Below are 27,441 nucleotides of genomic sequence, written 5' to 3' on the forward strand. Positions count from 1 at the left end.
TTCTAAAGCACATGAAGGATAATGTAATTGGGAGCAACCAGCATGAGTATTCCAGAGGCAGAGCACACCTGGCCAGCTTCAGTGCTTTCTATGATCAGCTGACTGGTGCTGTGGACAATGGAAGGGCAATGGATATGATGTACTCTGATTTCAGTAAGGTCTCTGAAACAGTCTCCATTGATCTCATCAAACTGGTGATTTACAGGGTGGAGAAGGAACGTGGAAAATTGGTTGTGTGGCCAGAATCAGAGTTGTGATTAGCAAAGTCAAGGTGCTGACTGGCAACTAGTGGGTGCCCCACAGGAATCAATATTGCGATCAGCACTGCTTAATTCCTTCACTGATGGTGTGGATGATGGGACAGTGTGCACTCTTGGCGACTTTGTACACAACACCAACCTGTGAGGAGCAGTCAGTGCACTCCTCATGTCCGGGAGGGAGTAATGCCCTGCATCAGTCCAGGCTAGGGGATCTTTAGAAACAAGCTATGCAGAAAAGGATCTGTGAATCTTAGTGGACAGCAAGGTTGAACATAAAGCTGCACGTGAAGGTAAGTGTTTCTTCCTTTCTATTTCGCATTTGCAAGACTGTGAATTACTGTGTCCAATTTGGGCTCCCCACTACAAGAATGATATTGACATCCTGGATCAAGTCCAGCAGGTATCACAAAAATGGTTATGAGGATGGAGAACATGATCTACTAGGACAGTATGAGAGATCAAGTATGCTTAGCTTGGAAAAGAGAGAGCCTGCCAAGATTTTTTTATTTTCTACAACTTTCTGATCTGAGGATACAGAAAAGAGGGAGCTGGGCTCTTCTTGGAAGTGCACAGTGCAGAGAAAAAAGGCAATGGACACAAGTTGGAACATGGGAAATTCTGATTCGATATCAGGAAAATAAATTCACTCTGAAGCTGGTTAAACAGCAGAAAATGTTGCCCAGAAAGGTTGTGGAATCTCTGTCCTTGGAGAGGTTCAAAACTCACATGGACACAGTCTGCAGCAACGTGATCTAACCAGTCCTGTTCTTAGGTGATCACTGGACTAGATGGCCTTTGGAGGTTACTTCAACATAAATTTTGATTCTATAATTCTGTGATAATTCACTAGATTTCATAAATCTGTTCCCAGTCATGGTATCCAGTTACAAAGGGACAAACTGTAAAAATATTACAAAAAATAAGATCTCACTCTACACATAAAACGTCACTAACACTAATGGAGATAAGTTGAATAATGCAATAACTGGTTCCTGAAATTAATAAAACTTGGTGTTTATAACACAAGACCCAGTCACTCCTTCCCATCAGACTGAAACAAGTTTTCTAAAGCATCAATAAAAGTCAGCTATACCCACTATATTAAAAAACCAACAGATTTGGTTTATGAAAAGTGAAGAAACATCAAAAATAGTGACCAAGATCCAAGATTCTAATGTTATAGCATCTATTCCATACAAGCCAAAAGAAGAAAGACCTCTTTTTTCTCTATTATTGTTTGAAAGAAAAGGGGCATTAGGGGTGTCTGTGAAGGTCCTCATCTTCCCCTTGTTCATGTTTGTAGTGAACATCAGTGAAAATCACAAGATGACCCTGAGGAAGGAACAAGAACACGTAAAATTACCTTAAATTTCAGACAGACATATTCAGTGTTAGTAGATTTGACAATTAGTCCCTCAGCAGTGCAGGAAACAAGCATGGCTTTGTGCTTCCTGAAATTCAGTTGACTTCAGGGTACAGATAGGCTCTGATGTTAGCAGCCCTCCAGAATGCTGGGTAATGCTAACCACAAGGACACTGAGGTTGCATCTTAGCTTTCCAGTACTATGGAAAGGTCACAGTAGTGAGAGCTCATTTAATGCTCCTAAGACCTGCTGGGGATAGCACAGCTGTTGCTGTGGTGTTTCCACTTTGCTGGGATTCCCCCAGAAGGGTAGAGGACCCTTTATAATCTACAAATGCTCAAAGCTCCCGGGTCTGGTGGGGTGCGTGTGTGTACATTTTTCATCCAGAGTGTGGATTTTCAATCTACTGTATAGTTAAAGCTTTACTATTAGCTATCTTTAGAATGACACAACACAGCAATATGCACAAATTTACAGAACTGAAAAAGAATCAATATTATTTAACTAAAAGTGAGACCTTCTCACCTGATTCATTTTTATTACAGGTCCAACCAGGCTGGTGTGGGCCAAGTTAGGAAGAGAAAATCCTTTTCCTAATTTATCTTAAAAAAGGACAAATGTATCTATAAGTAATAATAAAATACTTCAGAAGCATTTTTTCAGTAGGAACTCAGTTTTAAGATTTCCCTTTAATCAGTAACCACTGTATCTGTGATGCTTGTATTTGCTAAGAAGCAACAATTCCCATGAAAAAGTAGAGGACAGACCTCTCAAAATTTCTCAGCTGTCCGACACTGCAATCTGCCTTTGCTTCTTTTCAGACATCTACTCCATGGGATGTGGTTTCTGGTGTTTCCCCCTCTGACTTATTTGCCATCTTCCTTCCATTTTATTCTCTATATGGTCATCTAAGCCTGTGGGTCCCTCTTATTTTCATCCATTCCTACTTTCCTGGGTCAAGCCCCAGGTTTTGTCCTACTTGCTTTTTCAACCATTTGACTTTTGCATCCCTCATCAATATCTCACCTCCTTCCTCAGCAGTCTCCTTGCCCTTGTTTATCCCACAGGCACCTTCTCTACTATTCCATATGTTTCTTTTCACTTTCACCTCTTTCTTCATCATCCCTCACTCTCTACATCCCACTGAGCTGATTTTCTACTTTGTCCTGCCTGGGGTAGCAGGCAGAGCATAAATGCAGAGGGAAGTGATAATGTTACACTGTCCCAAAGCCACAACATGCAGATGCACTTCTGAGCTTCCCAGATCTGTACCATTCTCTTGTTATGGCTTGACTCTGTTGAGATGAGACTCAAGCATGTCTGACCTCTGCTGCTGCACTTCTTTCAATGAGAAGGAAACTCATGCACATTGTTTGGAAAGGAGCTGAGACTTGCTCTGTCCCAGCCTTTGTCTGATTCAGGTGATTGAGGGATCAGCACAGACGGCTGACCAGGTGTAGTCAAACTGACAGAGAACCTCTCACACTACAGCCCTTGAAGCTGTGCACTCTCTTTAATGGTTTCAGTCTTGCTTTCCCACCCACTGTGCTCAGGAACTGGCCACAGTCCTTACCACTGATTGCTGGGATCACTACCCTCCGTAAAGTGTAAGACAGCAAATTCTCCACCAGTGAGACCTGCAGTAAGGGGGAAAACACACTTGGTGATTGTTGCATGATGCCCAGGGGACTGCTTCTCGAGGTTGAAAAGCAAGGGTTAGAACTACAAAAGATCAGAAACAAGACCTTTCATTGCTAAGAAGGAAAACTGGCAAAGAAAATCTCAGGTTAAAAAAAAAAAAAAAGATTCTTTTTTGTTTTAAATGGCACCTGGATGATGTGAATACACAAAGCAATGCAATGTTCATTTTTCTTGCAATACTATTTTTTTTTCTGTGTGTTAAGTACCTGAACTCAACCTTAACTGTAGGAATGCAATCTGTTTAACTCCTTTTCAGCTTTCAAGTCTAAGTTTTCGGAAATGAACTGTGTTCTGGGTGGCACTAACTGCTCCCACTTTGGTGCTCTGTCTTATCCTGCTGTGCTTGGTGTTTTCCTTCCTTCACTTAAAGGTGTAGGTTGGGTTGAGCTGTTGTAGTTGCCCTGACCAATTCTAGGTATATGATGAATGACCAATCCAGTGGCATGCTGTTTCTTTTACTCCCCGTTTTTTACTCTCCTTTTATTTGCTTGGAGTGATTCAAGATAATTCCTGAAGCTGAGCTTAAGCTTGACTTTGTACTTATTCCTACTTTTATGTCTACTTAATCCAGCTGTGAATTCAGGCTGGCTGTCAGAAACAGATAGAAGAAGTGCAAGCCCCATGCCTGCCTTTGTCCTGCTGGATGCAGAAGCCAGTAAAATCAATTGTGATGGCAGACCAGGTCATGCAGTCTAGGCAGACACTTCTCCCTGTTTCAATTAATGTTGCATGATAATAATAATATTTGGTGTCTCTACTGACAAAGGAAACAACATCCCCAGAGTTATTTCCTCGTACTAGAAAGAGAAACAAACAAACAAACAGAACAGGTAATGTATTTGAAAACAGAAAGAGCAGTGGCAGATGATATTTCGAATTCAGATGGCGAATTGTCCAGCAACAACTTTGGCTAAACTGCTTTTAACTCCGAAGGGCTCAGCTACCTGTCCCAGGCACTGAAACTGTTAACTTACCTGAGAGAATCTAACAGCAGAGTGCACCAGGGAGAACTGGAGCCTAAAGCGAAGAAGTAAAAAGGATTCACTAAAAATAGTTTTGCATAGTCACTGCTTGAAGTGAACAGTCTTCAAGAAACACACATTTGCTCTCCAGAAAACAGAATATACGTGGTTTTGTTTTGTTTTTTTTCTTAAAGTGCTGCAAAATGTGTCTACAAAAATTGAATCCAGAAGTATAGTAGGTAGTCAGAATTTGCATTTCCTTTACATTTCATTTGTGCAACTTCTTACTGATTTCGTGCTGATTAACATATTTAATTTTGCCAGAGACTCTGATTCTTAACAGTGTTTTTATCAAAACAGACGACTATCCGCTTGTTATGGAATCAGGGGGATCTTTCTGAAATCAACCTACTTCTACAGTCATCCATAGTCTTGGGCTACAACTACAAGATTTGCAAAGAAAAATTCTCTGGAATTGCTACTTCCCGTAATGGCTGAAGTACACTTTCCTCAACTGTTTGCTATGATTTAGATGAACTATTCAGTCCCAGCCCAGTCTAACTTTTTTTGCTGATGTCTGTGATACACACTCAGATAACTGTAAACATAATTCTGGAGGAAAAAACAACAACAACAACAACAAACACATCATACTGATGAGCAGAAGAACACAATCTCATGTCAAAAGTTTTGCATGGCAACATTCTTTCTTGAACTCATGCTGACAGGCTGTGATCATTCCAAGTCCTCTTTTCCTGTTAAAAGGGACCAGTGAGCAAAACTCAAAAAAGGCTGCCTACATTTTTCTCCAATGGATTTATAATAGGTTAAAAAATACAATATACTCTGGAATTATGATCCAGCTTGCAGAGCAGGGCTACCAAGAAGGAACATGGATATGCCTGAAAGTCAATTCTACATAATTACACATTTAGGGAGAAAGTAGCTCTAAAAAATAACTGAGTTTGAAGTGTGAATAAATTTTGCTGAAAGCCAGCTGAAAACACATGTAGATGTAGGTAACCAGAAAACCAGCAAGATGTAAGCAGAATCTAAAACATTCTGAGCATTGTTTCAAATTAATGAGACACTTCCAGTCTCTTTTGTTTGATGGCATGTTATAGTATCAGCTATTTAGTGTCACTTTTCCCTTTCCTGCATGTAAAGGTGTACAAAGAGCTTGTTGTACTGCTCCTCTAAAGCATTTTCATGGTGGCATCTGTTTATGATGTTCAGACATGACAAGGCAGCAACATGGAAAGGGTGTAGAATAAACAACTGAACTTCATTCTCTAACATCAGCACAGACTTAAACTTTAAGATATTGAGTATGTTGAACACTGTCATTTGGAGGGGTATTTAACCTTAAGAAAGGGGTAATATCACATTGTACAGGAGAAGTGGTTATTCCACAGTATTATTATATTTTCTCTGCACAATATAGATTAAATAGTCAAAAGTATTTTAGAGCCCCTGTGAGAAAGAAGGTAACCATTACTCTTCTCTTGGTGAAACAAGTGCTGTTAGATAGGCAGAATGATGTTCTGGTGGGTCCTAGCATTTGAAACATTAATTTTGCTTTCTGAATTTTCCTTAATTACCTCTTCAGAAGTAATGAGATGATCAACTTCTGTTTGATTACAGTCAAATTGCCTCTGATACTTGTTGTCTGCGGGGAAAAAACAGAACAGTCTTCTGTGACTGTATACATTTGTGCCTGTACACAGCAACTGCTTTTTGTCATTGGAAACACAACACCTAAACATTATATTTAGTCAGTATGTATAAACAGTGAAATCATTTGTGAATGTGCTGCTTTCTGAGTGCAGCAGGGATTACCTGAGTGAAGTGATAATACTGCCCTGATTCCTTCCTTATCATTAGTGTCATTTAAATCCCTGCATGGCTGACTTAATTGGATCACTTTCAACCTAATCAAAAGATGTCTGGGAACACACTGAACAAGAAGGAACAAGTTAGGAACATCAGATAATCCCATTTATATATATTATAATTTATTCTCAAAGAATCACTCAACCTCCCACATAGGAAGAATAAGTTTCATAAATTGCTTGCTGTACATGTGTATTAAATTCTACAGTATGTAGTGCAGGTTTTCTCCCTGCGAAATGCAACAGAACAGTATGTACATTTGTGACAGACCTGTATATGGTATATTATGCTGATGTCTGATTTTAGAAGGACTTGAAAGATTACTGCATAATTTGTTCAGTCTCGGCACTGAATGTTATCTTACTGTTATATGTTATATGTTATATGTTGTATGTTATCTTCATGCTACTTACTAGATTCCCTCTAAAGATGTACTGGATGGTTGAATTTGGCAGAACAGCAAACACCTCTACAGACCCAGTGATCCACAGTCTGCATGTGTCTGACTGCAAACTGACAACAGGTGGTGATGTAGCCATCAGTTTCAGAAGCACTGGGCATGCTGTCGGGCAATGCAGAGCAAGCTGTGGGATTTCAGAGAGAAAAGGTTAAACGTGCAGTTCCTGCAGCTTCAGTTTTTTTTAAACTACAGTTTCTGTGGCTATCTCACAACAAGGTGCTATATAACAATACTCTTGTTAAACTCAAGAGTAACTTCAAAATAGTCAATTTTTATTACACCTGTTTAAATGTTGAAGCTAGCATGGCATACATGCTGAGTTGCAGAGACCACAAAGCAAATGAAGAAGCTTTAAATCCACCAACATATATTTAGATATATCTGGAGAAATAATTTAAGGGACTTCATAAGGAGGGGACTGGTAACACGTGATAAAGAAGTGAGGGAATGAGGGAAATGAACAATTCCCCCCCAACACGCACAAAAAAACTGATGACCCTGACAATATGACAATACAGAAAATTGGAAGAGCAGCCTTCCAGAGAGTCATTAAAAAAAAAAAAAGATAAACTCTTAGAGGACAAAAAATGTCCCAACTTCATAGCAAATGTTGCCATGTTAGGTATTTTTAAAGCATCTTGTAAGTATCTTAATGTCTTGCGTTGCATTTATAAACTGTGCTCCTCATGACTATTACTTCCCATTGTATATAATTTCCTGCAGCTAGAAGGTATCTTGAAATAGAGAAGTCAGGCTAGCCCAACAGAGATGACTTTACTTCAACAGGAATAAAAGGAGACTGACCTTGCAGAAGATGTCCAGGACATAGTCTTTATAAGTTTTTCAGAGACTGAGAGTGAATTTGGCACTCATGGGGACAGAGAATGACTTCAGATTAGTGTGATATAGTTAGGAAGAACATGGAGTTATCAGGAGAGGACATGTATGTTTGAATCTTCCACTAATTGTCAACGAACTCAGCTTCCTTGTCTTCTCCAAACTTTTGCAAATATGTTACACAAATAATATCCACAGCAGACATCAGCTACTGCTCTTTTTTAAAAGATCTGTACAGGCAGAAGTACCCACCTCAGGAACAAAATCTTTCAGCATGGCTGTAGTTAGGTTAAAAGTACTAGCTAGCTGTAAACAAATGAAATAAGTCAGGTCATTATATGAGCTTAAAAATGAGGGCTTCCTTGAAAAAAGCATACTCTATTTACTTTGATTCTAAATAATCCGTGTTTAATTTAGTATTTCCTTAGCCCAGTATGATTCCTAGGGGAGCCACAGTAATCTGTGGAAGAGAGGAGAGAAAGATTTCTTTCCCATGGATCTATCTCAGAGGCACCTACCAGACAGTGAGTACCTGTTAAGCTTTGAAAGAACAGACCTGGCATCCTGCTTTCTTCCTGCCTTTGGGACTCTCTCAGATGAAATACACTGAATATGTCAGATAGGACTCAAAAATCTTATTTACCCTTTTTCTGCTGATCACTGTGACGATGTTTTCCAGTGCCAGACCCTCTTAGCAATGTTTCAGCAAGCAAAACTTCTTGCAATCCCTGTCTACTAATGCTGTTGTGGAAACAGCATTTCTGAGACAAGTCTTACATGTTCTTCACCCACAACTGAAAGCTTACTTTCCCTGTACCTGCTTCTTGCCTCATTTTGCTACTTTCAGCACAGCCAATACACGTGCTGTGGGCCTCTATGCAGCAGATGGTGGACTAAGTATTCTTTGTCCTATCTTGCCCTTTCCATTGTTGTTTGGAACTCATGCAGAGGAAAGCTTTCCTTGGTTATTTCATGCATGCTTTGCACACCAGCTCTGTGACATTCATCTCTGCCATTTACTGCCTGGAACTGCCAGTAAGTTCAGGCCTGAGGGAGACTTTGACTATCTAAAATGATGAAATGAAAAAAAAAAAATGTCCTGGTTCAGTCATGTAAGCAGCAGAATTCTGATCCAGACCTGTGTGACATGGCAAACATAATCACAGCATCATAGAATCATTAAGGTGGAAAAGAACACTAAGATCACCTAGTCCAACTGCCTACCCACCCCACCATGCCCACTCACCATGTCCCTCAGTGCCACATTCATACATTTCCTGAGCACCTCCAGGCATGGTGACTCCATTACTTCCCTGGGCAGCCTGTGAAGTATTGACCTCCTCTGCTGACCATTCATGCTACTGGTATTTGTAATTCCATTATATACAAATCATACTCACATCTTTGGAGATGGTGATGTTAAAGACCCCTGCTCTGTAGTAAGCCAATGTAGCAGACTCAAGAAAATAACTGGAGACTCCTAAGTAGAGCATGGAATCACCTTTGTTTGGGAGACCAAACGGAGCAGGCACAAAGGGAGGGTCTGTGTGATTTCCTAGTGGATAGACTGTGCCCTGCAAAGAGTCATTAACAAGTATTTCTACTTGTAAGCATCTGTATTTGTCAGAATGCATTAGTAGTGGTTGAATAGAGCAAATTCTTATCCTATCTTCTTAACCTGAAGATAAAATTGACAATAAGTAAAACCTACAGCAAACAAGAGTTTCTTATATGCCTTGAAAATCAGCAAATTGAAGTTCTTTTGGAAAAAAAAAACAAAAAACAAAAAACAGGAATCACAGAGAACCTGGACTCCAACCTTTCAAAATTTGAATTTGAGCACTCAAATGAAAGTTCTGAACTGCCACCATGAGTCAGAATAAAAATGCAATAGAGCACAGTTTTCTTCTGTTGCAAAGATACAGTTGTTGACTTAATCTAAGAGTGACACTGAAGGAAATTCTTCAGGAACTCTTCTTCGCCTCCTGATAAGCACTAAAAGTAGTGTAAAAGAGAGACACAAAGGAAACACCTAACCCTAATAAAAAAAGATTGAGAGCTGGAAAACGGCAACTCAAAACCACCAAAAATCAGCTTGTTCCAAGGAACACTGAAGATCAATCACTTCTTTACCTGACTCGTCTGTAATCTCATGATGGGTGTCAGCATGTTGAAGTTTAACTTGCAAATTCTAACTAGCTATAGTTCCAGAATTAACGATATTGCTAAATACTCTTAAACTGCTTATATCTTCCTTGCAAAAGGTGTCCAAAGAACCTTGATGTGTTTCTTTTTCTTTTTTCTTATGGATGGTGCTTCTTGAATAAAATAAGCAGAGAAGAGTTTCAAATGTTACTCTAGCATGTCTTTCTAAACTGAAGCCAACTGAGAGCAATAGGGATGCTCTACCTTACAAAGATGGTTGAAGTTGCTGGATCAGCTGAGTGTTGCTGGGATATCTCTTGCCAGAAAAGGTGAAAAACTAGTGAGAATGGAACTGCTGTGTGTTGCTTCTCTGTGAGAAGTCTTTTTTGGGTGTGATCTCCCCATATACAAGACATGGACTCATCCCAATCACAGTGGTAGGCATCATAGATTATGTATCAGTCATTATTAAGCACATCTGAAGGGATTGAACTGAAATAATTTATTTTGGTGAATTAACCAATGCAGTTACTATATTAAATAAACACTTGTGTCTGGTTTCTAAAACAGCTGTTAATTACTTGAAACATCCCAAATCCTTATTGCTTTTCTAACTGAACAGTGGAGAAGCTGACTAAGACTGTAGTGAAAGAAAATGAAAAAAGGCAGAAGAGTATCAGAACAGACTTTGAGAGCACAGAGATATTAATGTCAGATTACCTTCAAATCCAAGTTAATGTGTGATTTGAAGACTGCTGGAGAACTAACTAGGGAATAGTCTATTTGTGCAAAGGCATCTATTTGGCTTAAGACTAGAAAAAATAATAGATAAAAACAAAATAGGCATTATTACAAAAGCATCATAGCAACTTTTATTTAGTTAAAGGCAAAGATGTTCTAGAAATGATGAATCTGATGAGGGGGAATAGTGGGAGAAGGAAGAAGAAAACAAAAAACTTGCAGTAAGGGAAAGGTTCCTCCAGTTACAGGCCTACTTCTCTTGTTTCACAACTGAATGGACCCCTCAGAAATCTGCTCTCATGCAATACAATACCAAGGGCGGGATCCCCTTAATTGTTTTGTGTTTGCACAAGAGAACTGAACTTCTATATGATTAGCACAGTAAAGGAAAACAGTACTAAATACTTTGGAAGATGACATTAGCATTTTACCCATATCAGTGTTGAAGATGATTTGTTTATCAGACAATGTGACCAAAGACTTCTTTTTCTGAAAAGTACACATATACAACATCTGTCTTCTGACTTTTTTTTGATTGGATTGTAAGTTCTGTTCACATTGCATAAATAATTAGATGGTTTTAAAGAGAAATGGTGAATTCACACAGAGATTATGAACTCCTCAGTGTGATGGCACAGCCTTCAGCAATCTTGAGCCTGAACTGTTTGGGTACCTGATATGCAAACAATGTTCTTGATAACCATGATTTTCAGTAATATTTCCCAGTGTTTGGCACATAGCCATTTTGGGGAAAGAAAACAAACACAAGTCTGCTTCTGAACATGTGGCTATATCTGCAATGCAAACTGAAGAGTTGGAAAGAAATCTCTGACATTAATACATAATAATATATATTATATATTATGTGTATTACTATGAGAGTGGTGAGGTGCTGGCACAGGCTGCCCAGGGAGGCTGTGGATGCCCCATCCCTGGAGGCATTCAAGGCCAGGCTGGATGGGGCCCTGGGCAGCTTGGTCTAGTATTAAATGGGGAGGTTGGTGGCCCTGCATGTGGCAGGGGGGTTGGAGATTCATGATCCTTGAGATCCCTTCCAACCTGGGCCATTCTATGATTCTGTGATTCTGTGTGTACATAATATAAAATATACATAATATATGTAATAACGTAGGAGAATTATGTGAATTCAAATTAGTGAGAACTACAGACAAGTATTCTTAGTCTTGCAGAAAAAAATAGAAAGAAAGAAAAAATGAAGAAAGGAAGAAAAAGAAAAGGTGTAGGATACTGATTATAGTTGTAAAAATCTTAAACACTTTTTGAGCATTTATATATACTGTCTTCATGCCTCTGTGACATGAGTGACACAGGAACTGTTACTGCTGTGAAGAGAAATACGCTTAGGGTGACTCTGTCTTCCTGCATCATCTCATTATCTCACTGACCTCAAGTTTAAAACATGATGTGCTAAGCTTGTGAGATCTTGCAGAACTACAGTGCAAGACTGGATATTTGTTAGCTTTTTAGTGGATTACTGCTAGATTTTCTTATGTGCACTGTAGCAAGAGCATAAAGGATCACTGGGAAAATTCCTTGAGAATCTAAGGAAATAACATTTGTTAGCTATAACAAACTGAAAGATTACAGGTGACCTGCTATGGGGACAGAAGAAATCTAAATATTGCCTATAAGGTTCTTGCAAGAGATTTCTAAGAATCTGAAATGGACTAATGCAGAGAACAATGGCTCAGTCTTTACCTCTTTGCTTTTTTTTTTTTTTTGGTACTGTGAACACAGAAATGGATTGGCAAGTCATAAAAACACTACAAACACTGTGAAAATTACTCAAAAAGCTCAAATCAGCAGCTCACCCTTCTGCTTTCTAAGCTGTGCATCCATCATTTGTATTTTGCATTTGATATTTAGGCATATCTATAGGAAAAGAGAGAAAAGTCAGCAATGAAAGGGCTGTATTTCAACTCCTCTCTACACTATTTGAAATCACCTTTTCAAACTTACATTTTCCTCCAGTTTAGAATGAATGGCCTTCTCAAGATAACCAGATAGGAAACTATAGATCCAGCTGAAGAAAAGAAAATGAACACAAACACTTTTTATCATGGATTGAAGTCTTTGAAATATAAAATCGTAGAATATTCCAAGCTAGGGCATCAGTGTCATTTAGATTAATGAAAAGCAATTACTAATTTTGGTAGACTGTATCAATGCTGTAAGTTCTGGGTCTCATTGGAGCTATTTAGAAGGCAATCTGCAAAGTTGTGAATATTAATGTCAACATGCTGATAACAGCCACATTTTCTCTTTAAATATAACAAAAAGCTCTCTAGAAAATCAAAAGGAGAACTACAAAAATTATGTCATATTTTTGTTTGAAATATAAAGTTTTTTACTTAAATTGTAGGTCAGCTTGTCAAAATGCATAATGAGTCTAGATTCCTTCCTGCAAATTTCCATTTGCCATCTTGTATTCTTTAATATACGCAAGTGTCAAGTTTTTCAAATGCAGTCTATATAGTCATATCTAGTCAGCTCACTTTTTGGCATGTGCACAAAGAAATGTAGATTAACCACCCTTCATACACTCAGCAAAGGAGACTGTTTACAAAAAACAGGCCTTTAAAAATCTAATTTGATCTTTCAGTAGTTAGCTGGATCTCTGAAAGGCAAAATTTGAAAAGTGGCCCATATATGACAAACTCCACTATTTCCTTCAGAGTAATTAGAAAATCTTCTATACATACCTAGCATACATACCTAGATCCTTCATTTAATTTGACTTTTACACTACCGATGCTCAGCTGGCAACTGTGCAGCAACACAGACAAGTGGCCTGTGCTGTCCCGTGATACTTTGAAGACAATTGCAATGAATAGTTCTGAGATGGACAGGGTAAATCCTCCTTGGTCTTTGCTACTTAGAAAAACAAAGTAAAATAAAATAAAAACAAACCTCAGTCAGGGAAACATGTCCACCAAGGGACTAATTTAAGATACTACCTGTAAATCAGTTTTGAAAGGACTTCTGGCTTCTATCATCTAGAGTGAATGATGTTTTTCTTTAGTGATTAAAGTCAATCAGGCACATGCATTGCATTCAAAACAGGTTAGATGTGTGAGTTTCCAGGACATGAATTTTCCAGTGTTGTGCAGAATTTGAAGAGTTTGCAAAACTGTCAGAATTTCACAGTGACAAAAGACGTTTCAGAACCTCATGATAGGTCATCCTGACGGCCTTCGGGACTGCAGCACTAGAAATCTGTTAACTAACAAATATATAACCTAGTGGTTCTCAACTTTGTAATTGTTCTGATTCTTGTTCTCCTGTCAAAAATTTCAATAATCCTTTCTAATGTACATGTTCATCCCTTTTATTCTTTCTCCAAACACATTTGTTCTTTCTCCTTTCTGTAAAAATCCCTACTAAGACACCCCTCTCCAATTTCCTTATTTACAATTTCTAGCAAATTTAGGTACTATTACTACTATGGAGAAAGAGCCCAGCCCAATAGCAAGCACTAACCATGTACCTTTCAGGTTTCTTCTCTGTTATTCAGGCTAAGAACAATTGTGGGAAAACACAGTCATGCTGAGAGAATAATCTCAATCCAGCTCCAAAGCACAGGCTACCTGTGACCAGACCAGTAAGTACCATTCCTTGTCATAAAATCCCTCCTACCACAACCAATTTCAAATACATTTCTCAATCAATATATGTGCATTAAGTGACTGCCTGGAGGAAACACCATTCTTCATACCCTCATTTTTCCTACAAGCCACTAGGAAAAACATTTTCACAAGGAGAGTAATTCAGCACTGGCAGAAATGATGTGGAGAGGTAACGGTATCATCATCCTTGCCTGATAGTGCATAGTTCACCCAATGTGCTGGCCAGTCTGCTTTAAGCAGAACAATATGACCTCTGGAGCTTCCAAACTAGCCTTTCCCATACTTCAGAGATAGAGATCACTGTGAAAGGATCTCAGACCTTCTGCCTTTTTGGGCTGCATGGGAGATGGGGAAAATTTTAGCTACTTAGGTCTCCGTTGCTGCATCCTTAACTGCTCTTCTTTAGGAGGAATCCAGATTCTCTGGTTGCAGGCTTTTAGGAGCAAAGTGCCTGCCATGAGATTCTGGAACTGGCAGAGAGCACTGGAAAACAGTGGAAACAGAGGAGAGATACAGTGAGATTTGGAAACTCAGGAATAATTTTGAAAAAGCTGGGATAAAACCCATCTTACTGACCCTAGATACGGCCCAGTAGGCCTGGGTTGTCAAGGGTCTCCCTTCAAAAGCTGACTTTCAGTTGGGATCTCTTATTTTAAGCTGAAAGCAGTGTATTAGGATGAGGGAGTGGAGGGGTTGAAAAGTAAGGCATATTCAGGATTTGTTTAAACTTACAGCTATGTACAAAACATAATATGGAACAGAACATAATAGATTGTTCCCTATGTCCCTCAAAAAGGAAAGAAAATTCCTTCATAACCTTGCACTTCACCAAAGCTGGCTTTGACTCACTCCCCCATATCCTGCATATCAGTTCCTCATCTCCTTTGCAGTTGGTGAAGTCCTCAGAGTTCTATATTTCTTTAGATCATCCCCCAGTCCTTATCCTTAGCAAGAGGGAGAGGTAAATTAGCTTTTGGGAACAGCTGATGTGCTCTGCTGAACACAGTATCCTTTTCCTCACAATGCCAGTATGAAAACTAAACACAGATTAGGACCACAGTGACAGTGCTTTCCAGGCACCAGTACTAAAACTGAATGCAAAACTGCATGTACGTGCTCCTTTGAAATCAGGACATACTGTGAAATGTGCAGCCTGGTGATCCATCTTGCTGTACTATCTGGATTGCAAACAGAGCAACGCCTACTGCTGTTAGCAGGTACTCTATTAACCCCAGTTGTAGAGATTAGCACCTTGAAACCTTTTCTGATATCCCAGATGTTTTCGCCCTCCCTTTTAGGAAAAAAGAATAATGTTGTGATAAAGATAGGTAAGAAAAATGCTGAGATAGAGAAGTGGAAAAATCTGAATGTGATGATGTCATTGAAGACAATCTCATACTGCACAGGCTCAGGAAGCCAAGCCATTTATCCACAGTGACTTGAATTGTAGAATCATAACTAGCAACTAAATTTCTGAATTACAATTCTAATTCCACTCCAGAACTGTCTCCCAACTCCAATTGCTGTACAGTACTTACAGTAGCCATGTTTTCACTTTCCAGTCTGCACTGATTATAGCAGAAGCATGTGCCACTGACAGACTAACACCAGTGCCAGGAATAAAGGAAGCAGAAGTTTCTGGTATATCTACAGCATCAACTCTGAACCTACAGAGAAAAGGAAGCAGGATGTTAGACTGCATGGTAAAAGGTTAAGAAGGAATACTGACCTATTGAATTCTTCTGCTATTAAAGGCAAAGTCTATGATTTGTTAAAAGAATTTCCCAGGAAGTTTGGAAAAGTATCTGTACCATTATACTGAGTAGCATCCTTGCAAAACACATCCTCAATACAATGCTAGGGAAAAAGGATGCCCAGTCAAAACAAAAACCTCCCGCTGGGAGAAAAACAAAGTCCTTGAAGTGAAATTTGCTTACTGAGGGAAAATAAGTCTGGCTGTTATACCCAGATGCTGCATCTATTTAAAAAACTTAGGTTGTGTGAATGCTAGCATTCGCTGACAAAGACCAAAGTTTCTCCTTCCCCTTCTGTATCCCCTTCCTCATCTCCCCTTCATCCTCATTCTGAAAATAAAGTCTTAAAGACTTCCCCATGAAAACAGTTTTTCCTGATATTCGAAGACATTGTGTTGCAAATGGGTGTGTTGAACTGAGCTGCACATTGTAAAGGTATCAGCTGCAATCTTATCATGAACTGGACATTCCTCATTGTTTCCTGCTATCTGGCAGAGATCTCTGAAATAACTGACTTTCATCTGCTTACCTGGGACTGGAGGTACTAGCTAGTTTTAGTGACAATGAACATTCTTTTTCAAAAACATCTTGGGCAACATTAAGGTTGGCCTAATTAATCCTGTTTTCAGTGAGGTGAGATCAGATTGTGTACTGGGAAAGGAATAACTGGTTGCGAGAATCCACTGTGATTTTGAAGATCACTTCAACTTAGGTTGGAAGGAACCTTAAGATCTTCTGGATCATGCCCTAATCCAAGCCAGGCCAAGTAAGGGCCCTGTTCATTTGAGCGTGAACATCTCCAAGGATGGAGATTCTCCAACCTCTCTGTTCTTGCTTTGCTTCTCCTTAGCAATTTTCTTCTAACTGAAGATTTTCTTGATGTAACTTGTGTCTGCTGCCCATTCCTCATCTCCTCACTGGGTACCTCCAGGAAGAATCTGGCTCCACATTCTCCATAATCAACACCCAGCAGACAGTGAAAGATGTGCAGTAAGACATCCCACCACCCCCCATAGTTTTTTCTTATTCAGGCTGTCCAAGTCCAGTTTTCTCAGATGTGCAAAAATTAAGGTCCCAAGGATACTATAATACGATGAATATTAGTAATATATATATTAGAACATTACTGAAATATCAAATGTTAGTAGAGGATGCGGGTCCTATCCAGCACAAAGTATGTGAAGTCTCCCAGATTGTTATTTTTTGCTCTGGGTAATTTATAAGTAAATGAAATTGATATGAAGAAAAAATGAAGTAAAATACTACTGGGCAACAGAACTTTATTTGGAAGTAGTATTAAAAGGTCAGAAATTACTGTGGTTTTTTTTGTTACAGTATATTGAAAAAGCTTAAACAGAAAGATGGAAATGAAGGCTGTAAAACAACGTGTTTTTCTATTACTTTCCTTGTTTGGGAATATTGTAGAAAGCTCCATAGATCTTTTACTCCACAGGCTGTTCCCAGCACACAACTTTCCTCAGCAGGAAATAAGAGTAGAGCCTTACCTAATGAAAATGCTATTTTAGCCATTGTAAATCTACACAAAAAGATTCTGCAAAAGTCATCTTCCTGCCCCATTAACTCAGATACATCATCCCCATACACACATTTTCATCTTATTGTTTTGTGATGGCTTTTCCCTCATGAAACTCAAACAAATCACCTTCTCTGCTACATCTCCTTCATAGTAGCAGATGGTTAAGAACACTAGTTTTTCCCTTTATCCCATACATTTTTCCCACTGTGTCATATCCACATGTACAACTGCCTTTGCCCCAAACTCTGAAACAAATCAACTAATAAAACAGACAAACTGCTCTTTCAGAGGCCCTCTAAAGCTCATCTCTGAGCATGGTAGAAAGAAAAAATATGAACATGAGAAAAAAATTCTTTTCTTTGAGGGTGGCCGAACTCTGGAACAAGCTACCCAGAGAGGCTGTGGAGTCTTGTTCTCTGGAAATATTCAAAAACCACCCAGACACTTTCCTGTGGAACCTACTGTGGGCAACCTGCTTCAGCAGGGGATTGGACTAGATGTCTCCAGGGGTCTCTTCCAACTCCTATGATTCTGTGATTCTGTGAAATACTTTTAAAACTGTTTCAGCAGTTAGATGAACCATTAAAGTTTTGTACTGAACAATAATAAAAAAAGGCTGTGTAATTATTACTGTGTTGCATCCTAAAACTTTGAAATGCATTTTCTTCACTTACCTGGAGATTGTATAATTCACCTTCACAATGGAGAAACTCTCCTGCCCACTCCAGCTTGGGAAGGTCTCTTTCAGTACTCTTTGCTTCAGTAGTTCTATCCCAATCTTCCTACCTACAATGGGACAGAGGAAATCAGATACCTTGTAGGCCAGATTATGGCATGCAAAGGTCCAGATATACTGAGAAATCATTCAATCACTTTTAACATAGTTCTGAAAACTCTCCCGTTCTTAAACCCTTACCTAGACCTCTTTCCAACTACTTACATGTCTGCATCTGTTGTCCCCATATGAATCATTCAATTCAAGATCACAGTGATCTTGACTTGCATTTTACATTCTAGAACTCTTACCAATTATTTGAAACTGTTATACTTCCTTCACTTCACACACAGTGTGGATAACCTTGGAAATACTTGGTCATCACATTTCTCTCAGATTGTCTTACATCTGTTGATTGAAGAGGCCTGTTAAGTGACAAGATGACCAACATGCATAGTCCTTACTTATGTAAGAAGTGTGAACATATGCATATGAAGTGTTGGCATGTCAAATACATTTTTACAGGAGTTTCTTTATCTTTAGAGCCTCACAGCTGCTGAATAAAGAAAAAAACTCCCCTCCCCCCCACCCCCCCAGAATTCAGTAATTAAAAAAGCAAACAATGACAATAAATGATAACTCATGATGATTCCCTGGAAATTCCTTCTTCAAAAGCAAAAACGTAGACTCTGTTTCACAGAAATACCCTAAAGCTCACTTATGGTTCTAAATGAGAGCAGCCAGTGACCTCAAATGGAGTCTCTCTCAAAGTTCTGGCAGAACGGGTGAGCAGGGAGGATCTATTGATTCAGCCTTCAAATCTCATGTTAAAGGAAAATACATGATTTAGCAGAGGTTTGTTAGAGTTAGGGTAGTATGGTTAGGTTGCAGTTGGACTTGATGATCTTTAAAGTCTTTTCCAACTTGAGCAATTCTATGATTCTATGACAGGCACCACACTTTTCAAATACAAGAAATACCATTGGCAGAGTCACTGTCAATGTCTGTTCTTACCCCCAACGGCTAACCCAGGGTTAGTCTATAACTTTGGCACTTGAAAGCCATGCTTACTGCTGAGCTCATATTAAGAAATAGCAGACTGAATTTTCATTTCTAAAGACAACAGAGATGCCTAGGGAGTGCTTTTCCTGGCATTTCATAAAGAGATACAAAGAACAGTTCTGTTTTGGATGACTGATGTTTGCCCTGCACTTCTTAACTCCCCAAAAGCCTTAAAAACAATGTTCATACAGAGAAATAAGTAGACCTGATCCTCACTTTCATCTTGAACTCATAAGCCTCAAGCTTCTACTTTTCATCTCACAAGTCCATTGTCTAGCTGTCAGTGTGTTCAGTACATAAGTAATGATTAATCCTTAGCACGACCCAGCCTTTGTTGAATCTGTACCTTGTTAACCTTTATTATTAATATTAATTCTGTAAACAATTGAAATTGTACTGAGTGCCCTCCACACCCACAGACTACACCTTCAGCAGGAGGCAGTGAGAGCTAGCCTGAATAGAAAGAGTAAGGAAAATACACTCTAGAGGTTAGGAGTGCCATGTACAAGATCACTGATGTTCTGTTAAGGGTCAAAATTACAGCAGATGGTTGCTAGATTTTTTAATTTTTTTTAAAGAACAGCACATGCAGATTCTATCTCACCTCAAATAGAAGAATGACAGTAAAAGTGTGCAGTTACATGCCCATTCCAAGATCGTAAGCTTTCTTTTTTCTCAATTATATGTTGATTATCTTCAATATCACACTTTCAATCAAGATTTTAGCACTTTTTAAAAAGAAACAATTATATGACCATCTCATTCTAGTTCTAAGACAGTAGATAAATATGAGAAGTGTAATAGAAACACTGTTGGACTGCAGGAGCATGCGGTCCCAAATTCGAGGATAAATTTGTACCTTCAGTCCAAAAAAGAGACTAAGAGAAAGAAGGGACAAAGGGTGTTCTGCTGCAAGGTGACAAAAGGAATATATTCTGTTTTGGTATTTAAGGACCAGACTTCTACACTGCACCCTTTTTAAAGAACTATATTCTGTACATAGAATATTTATGGTAAATTAACTTGTGGTAATGACAGACATACCATAATCCAGCCCTTTCTGAGTAATTCTCACTTTAAGACCAGGATTAGCTTCAAGTTGTAAAAAGAGCAAACAGGGCAGGAAAGAATACCACATCTTTTGCATCTTCTCACCTTGGTTACTGGGACCTGTTAAGAACATTTATGATGCAAACGTGATTGTAAATGATGCATACCATGAGTCACAAAAAAATTTTATCTGTCATTGCTCCCTCCAAGAAATGAGGACAAGGGTGGATACCCATGAGAGGTTTAGCTGGTGATTTTACTGCACAGAGTGGTCATTGTGGGAGCAGTGATTAACTGGATAGCATTCCAGTAGGCATCACCTATTGGTGAGATTGCATGGTCCTGCTCCACTATGCTTTCCTCTCACCCATGTTTTAGCTGGTTTATTTTACCATATCCTAGCTCCTGCAGAGTGAGCATGACAGAACAATACCAGCTGAGAAACATCCGTCCTCCTAAAAGCCAACACCCTTTTCATATAGATAGACAAACTTCTGACTTAATCCAAACACTGATCAAATCAGCTCCTAAGAGGGCAGTGCAATGGTTAATTCAAAACATGTACAACAATTACACAGTGATCACATGGCATACTACAGTACAGCGAGTGTGTCTGAAGGCAAAGCAAGTAAGACACTACATGGTGGGACACAAACACGAAACACAGCTTCACAAAAGCAGTGACAAATCAGTTTGTTTTTTTTTTTTATTTTTACACTTACAGAAGTAAGGTTTCTTTGTTCAAAACTTGCATTCATCATGATTTTCATTACCAGTGACAGGCACTGTTCGATTCCCTAAAAACTGAATGTTGTTTCTTATGATAACTCAAGTATACCAAGTGCTGAGTGGAATTTTTTTAGGGATCTATGGTGATTTTACACTGGCCTTAACACTGAGGAGACTGGATCACACTTTTCCAATGTGTAAGGCTGTGATCATATCTGCTTATGTACAAAACCAGAAAACATACAAATGTATAACAAAACAAACGAAGAAACATGTAACTCCCTCCTCCAAACCTTTGATAGTCTTACTTCTTTGCTGGAATTAATACTAATGAGACCAGACTTCGAACAGCTACAAATCCAGTATCAACCCAGTAGCTCATAAAGTACTGCTCTTCATGGGACTTCTGAACTGTAAAATACACAAAATGCTTTATCAGTGTTGTTCTGATAACAGTTATCTGAAGGAATCCTTAAAAATCATAGAAATCATAGATAAGAATAATAGAAAATCATATAAATCATGAAATACTTCTGAAATCACCCCAGAAATTCTATGCAAGAAAAAGTGGTTTCGAGAAAAACAAACAAACAAACAAACAAAAAAACAGATAAATCCGAAAATATGATCCAAATTGAGACAAATTTGGAAAATTCTTCTTTACGTGGTCTTTCCATCTCTAGTTTTTATGCTTCTTTTCTCTATTTTAATCAACACAACATGAAGAATTTAAGATAGCAGTATTACATAAAACAGCCAGCTGGAGTCACAAACTCTAGCATTTTTCCAAAAGTCTTAGCTTTTATTGCAAATGTCACTTTTTCTAGACTAATTCTATGGAGTCAATTAAAAATCAATATAAAAAGAAAAAGACAGATTTTTCTATCATTAAATAAGGCAGATATATACTAGATATTTACCTAACTTATCTAAAAGGATTGCTACCAGCACTAACATAGGTGAGGTACCTCATTGTCATTGAATTTCACTCCCACTGAGGAACAGAAAACAGCAACCTTAGTTACTTCTTCTCTTTGTAGTTATATGCTTTTGTTAATATCTTAAATGTATCCCAAGTGTGAAACTGAAAGAACAAACTGAACTTTCATGGTGCTAGAAGATGGTATCACTTCATATTGTTTTCTCAAATCAACAAGCTTTACATTCACACTCTAAGGCTGATATTCTCAATTTCATCAAAGACCAAAGCCTCTGTTACATGCCAGGGTTGATTGTACAAGCTTAGTCAGATGACCACAGCAGACAAAACTAAGGAGGTGGAAGATATCAGCTGCCTGATAATCTAAATAAGAGCTGCCAATTTCATTGCTGATGACAACAGATGATAGACAAATTGCTCTGATTTTTATCTTAATTAACTGAGCACGTATCAAGCAACTCCTCTCTATAAATAATTCTCTTAATTCTTTTGTCTTTTCAGAGATAGAGTGTTCAAGTATCTTAAATAAAGAAAAAAGATGAAAAACTGTTTTGCTTCAGCCTGTGTACTTGTCTCACCCTGATGAAGTACTCTTCTCACCGGAATGCAGATATTAGAGTTCTGCCTTGTGAAGTCTGCAAAACAGCTTAAATGAAACTTGCAATAAAGATAACAGCTGAAGTTTGACTGAGAATCAAAGCCTTTGATACAAAAAAAAAAAAAAAGTCACTATTATTGTCTTGTTTAACACATTTAACACAGCCATAAAACACACCATCTTAAATTGATCAACCTTTAGAATATCCCTGAGAAAGAATGTTGTCAATGTCTTGTGTTGGCCCTGAACAAACTTTTCAATCACTGCCCACAAAAGAATTTTTTTCACTTCCAAAAATTCAGCGAAGAATAGTTAAGAAACACAAAACAAACAGTTCTCAAATGCAACAGTAAAGAACAGCATAAACCCAACCTGCACTCCAGAAAGAGCATTTAGTTTCACAATCTCTCTGCTGTTAGCACAGAACTGGGATTAGACTTTTCAGTTTCCTCCTTGTTCCGTTTCTTCCAGTTACTCAGCAGCACGCTCAGGAATAGGTATGCTTTCCGCAGCTCGCTCTGCAATATCAAATCAAAATGACTCAATAGCTTCATGTTTTTAACCCTTCCTATACAATGATATTCCATACAGAAAATCACTCAAGGGAAAAGGAATACAACATTTTATATGGTTACTGGGAAGAAGATATTGCCAGGAATGCTTAAAGTATCCAACAGATGATACAGAGAAGTTTGCTAAAGGACATAAAAGCAGGTGATCTTCTGCTCCCTACTGCCACTAGAAAGCCTTGGAGTGTAGCTGCCAGAGAGCTACTAATCTGTGCTGGGCCACAGAAAAAACAACCAAACCAAACCAACACCCGTAGCTGCAGTGCCTACACAGAACTCGTTGATGATGTATAATTATGTTGAAAGGCAGTTGTCTGATGAACTGATGGAAAACAAACACACACTTCCCACTGTTTTAATCCATTTAGTTTGCATTCCTGACCGCTGTAACTGTCCTGTCTTAGCACCTGAACCAGGACTACTTGATTCACTTTTAACAAAGTTTATTTAACAAAGTTGGTGTTCTCACACTGCACACTGGCCTCACAGCTAAGAATTGCAAGGGTGTTGCTAATGCAAAGATATCAAACTCTGTTTCTGAGGTGTAATTCCAAAGAATTTTGCTCTGCACATAGCTCTCAGTGGTTCAGTAGTGAAAATAAATATATAAAGAACAAAAGCAGGTATTTGTGAGAGGTAATCTGATCTTCAAGGACCCTAAGATTTCCTTGACAAACTCATAAAATCTTACATAGGACATGATTGCCTAAGATATGTAAGATCATATATTCTGCAACTCAGGATCCTCTCCAATCTAAGGTTCTCACATCACAGCTGACAGCTCTGGAGGAAAGACGGTATAGCGACCAATTGGTCCTGAAGGATGTCCTGAAGGACATTCCTGATTCGGACACCTCTGTCAAATTTTTTAGAGCCTCCAGTAGAGGAGTACTTTGATCTTTGGTCAAGAATGATGAAGGAAAGCAAAATAAATTATACAGTAGAGTGTTTTTCTACCAGCATAGTAGACAGATTTCCCATGAGTAGATTCCTGGATGCCAATTCTGGCAAGCAGTTACCTATTAACAGCAAAATGAAGACACTATCCCAGTTCATGGCAATTGCAGATAATAATGGAAGAACTCTTTCCTGTGCTGCCTAGGACGTGCACCTACCACCACTGGAAGCTGTGCTTTTTATGATACCTTTCCTAGGTTCTACCTGTACAAGGATCATACACGCAATTAATACAAGTGGGTTTGCCTAAGGTAACATGTAATCATATATCAGATGTTACTCTGCAGTGTTTGATATAATCAATCACAGTAAGCAATCCCTTTTTTGGATTATCCTTTGCAGCAAAACTGCTTTTAGATTTGTGCAGACATGTTCACAATTACTCTGTTTGGGGGTATTTTTAGTGATAGGACCAGAGGGAATGTTTTCAAGCTACGGCAGGGGAGATTCAGGCTGGACATTAGGAAGTATTACTTTTTGGAAAGGGTGGTCAGGCACTGGAATGGACTGCCCAGGGAGGTGGTGGAGTCACCAACCCTGGGGGTGTTCAAGGAAAGGCTGGATGTTGTGTTGAGGGACATGGTTTAGTGGGAGCTATTGGGAATAGGTGAACAGTTGGACTGGATGATCTTTTAGGTCTTTTCCAACCTTGGTGATTCTATGATTCTATGATTTTCTCACCTACTAGCCCACATGGCAGTGCATCATACCTATAATCTTGCCTGTGTAGTTGTATACCATGCAGTGCTGCTGGGTCATCCTAAATAGAGACAACTTCCCTACTTTGATGTTGACAGGCAGCACTGGGTGCTGCTTTTTCATGTCCAGTAACAGTTAGATGGCCACTTTGGAATGTGACATATTCAGTTCCTTCCGAGGAGGAGTCATTCACAGAAATGGTGACACTCACGAGACCTTATGCAAGAAGCACTGTGAGTGAGTCTCCATGCCAAGTGACAGCACAAAAAAGTGCTTTCTGTAGGCTTAGGAAACAGAATGGCTGTCAATGGCCCCACTGCCTCCTCTTACTATAAAAATCTACGCTGCAATCTCTTAAGTCACAAACTGAGGAAAACGTGGTAGCGAAAAGGGCTTAAAGCAATGTAGCAAATCCTTGAAAGCCTACTGGAAGGTCCTGTGCTCCATATGGCTAAGATTTTCATCAGGAGTAGAGCAGTTAAGAACCACATGAAGGTTCTGCGTAAGGATGCTGAGTAAAGGCCAGCAGCCAACCTGAGATGTTGTAAAGCAGAGCTTTGCTAAAGGTGTTAGATATACAACACCAGTATAAAGAATTTCAAATACATTTTAGGAGTAAAGTTGACCACCATCAAGCTGCAAGAAGCCAGGAGGTTCTTTCCACTGGCTTAGATCTGAACATCCCTGACAGTGTCACACTCAGAATGGTACCCTGGATTTTCAGATCTCCTGATGATACTGCTTTCTCCATGCCCATCTGCTCATCCTACCACTTCTGCCATTCAAAATATCAGAATCCTACAGCTTAATGTATATTTTTTATATTTTATAAAACACACTCTTTGCAGTAGTAAGTATAGAAAGAAAAACACTGGAAAAGGTCCACTGGTTCACTCTTTATTACTGCACTCAGCTTTCAGAAAAAAATATTCCATAAGGTATGCAAATGATCCAAAGAGACCTTTACTTTTTATAGTCCTCCCCTGCCATGGGAAGTTAACTGCAGGTCAACAGGTCTAGAGCTACATTAAGTTTCAAGTTTCTCAAGATAAATTTTACCATTAGGGCTCTCAATAGTTTGACTTCTTTGGTAAAATTCTTTCTATTATTTTTTACACTGACCACATGTGTGTGGGGTACTTGAATTGCAAAATTATGTTGATTTCATGAAAACCATGAAAATCATATTTTCAGCTACTTAATACTGACAAAGAACTTTCTTTTGTCACTATATTGTATAGTCTTTTTTCAAAGGATTAGACTAATAAAAGCTACCAATTCTGATAAAGCCAAAACTCTTGTACACAACCATTTATTCAAACTTGTAAGCACAGAAGTACTGCATCCAGACCTGGGGCCCCCAGTACAAGAAGAATCTGGAGCTGCTGGAGTGGGTCCCAAGGAGAGCCACGAAGATTGGAGGGCTGGAGTACCTTTTCTGCAAAAAAAGGCTGAGGGAGTTAGGTTGGTTCAGCCTGCAGAAAGCTCCAGGCTGAACTCATTGCAGCCTTCCAGTATTTGAAGGGAGGTTATAAGCAGGAAGAGGAGCGACTTCGTACAGGACAAGGGGAAATGCCTTTAAAGTAAAAGAAGGAAGCTTTAGGTTAGATGTTAGGAAGAAGTTCTTTACTCAGAGGGCAGTGAGGCACTGGCACAGCTGCACAGAGAGCCGTGGGTGCCCCATCTCTGGAGGCACTCAAGGCCAGGTTGCATGAGGCTTTGGGCAACCTCAGCTCTGGAGGGTTGCAGCCCTGCCCATGACACAGGGTGGGAAATCAGTGATCTTCAAGGTCTCTTCTGACCTAAACCATTTTATGGTTTAGTGATTTCCATACTATTTTTGTAAAGCACCTTGACCATAGGCACTCTGGTCTGAGGTCAGTTTCATACTTGATTACTGGAATTCCCTCCCCTACAGACAAAAGAAAATCAAAACAGCACAGAAATTCATTCATCAAATAATTTCCCTTTTATTACAAAAATAAGACAGTGGACTTGGGCCATCTGAAATGGGCACAGGCCAACACAGAAGCTCTGCATACCATTTCAGCCTTTTGTTTCTCAGTTTCTCCTGTTTAATATTTAGAGCTGTGGGCAGAGCATGTCTGAACCTGTGGCATGACTTACAAAATTCAAAGGAAAAATTGTCAGAACAGCAGCAGAAATGCTTATTAGCTGATTAACTAACAAGCATCAATTAGCGCAGCCAGGTTCTGAGGAACAGAAGCATCTCACTCCACGCTTCTTTAGCTTGTGCAAGTGGCTAACATGGTGCTTCTGCTGAAAATAAAGCAATGAACGTTTATTTCTCAGAAGAGCACAGTGGAAACATGGGAGGTGGCTGTGAGAGGATAAACTCTAAAAAGCAAAACAGAGGAGGGTATCCACAGCCATTGCAAAAACGGTCGCGATGCTGAAGGAGCATGACACATTGCAGAGCCAACCTCCTCCAAGACTCAGGCACGGTGCTCACGGTGCCCTTTCTGTGCGCTCTCATTTCCCTCCTTGCCGTTGATGGACGTAGTTTAGTTGGCACCGTGCTGACAACCGCCTTCCTATCTCATACCTCCCCGCCACAGCATACCAGGCGTGCGCGCCCGCATGCGCAACAGCAACCCGCACACCGCGCCACCGGCGGCGGCCATCTTGACACACCGAGCAACAGCTCCTCGGGCAGCGGGGGCGGGGCCGGCCGGAGGCGGGGCCGGCCGGAGGCTGAGGCGGCTCCGCGCCAACCCAAACACCGCCACGCCCCGGCAGCCCTTGCGCCCGCCGCCTGCCACCATCGTTAGCCGGTGGGGGCCCGCACGGAGCGTCAAGC

At 39.5% G+C, this 27,441-nt stretch overlaps 1 protein-coding gene across 1 annotated transcript; it reads right to left on the bottom strand.

Moving 5' to 3' along the window:
• Positions 1-1,514: 1,514 nt before the first annotated feature.
• On the bottom strand, positions 1,515-27,406 carry LOC306944175 (bactericidal permeability-increasing protein-like; the record flags this gene model as incomplete). Its single annotated transcript, XM_079532644.1, has 15 exons — positions 1,515-1,592; positions 2,150-2,226; positions 3,198-3,261; positions 4,300-4,342; positions 5,889-5,956; positions 6,594-6,764; positions 7,730-7,783; positions 8,878-9,051; positions 10,343-10,434; positions 12,196-12,256; positions 12,344-12,407; positions 13,100-13,255; positions 15,549-15,677; positions 17,976-18,087; positions 27,187-27,406. The coding sequence occupies 15 exons, from the start codon at positions 27,404-27,406 to the stop codon at positions 1,515-1,517; spliced, it is 1,563 nt and encodes a 520-aa protein (XP_079388770.1).
• Between the last annotated feature and the right edge of the window lie 35 nt (positions 27,407-27,441).

This window comes from Tetrao urogallus, assembly GCF_951394365.1.
Source record: "Tetrao urogallus genome assembly, chromosome: 1".
Taxonomy (NCBI): Eukaryota; Metazoa; Chordata; class Aves; order Galliformes; family Phasianidae; genus Tetrao; species Tetrao urogallus.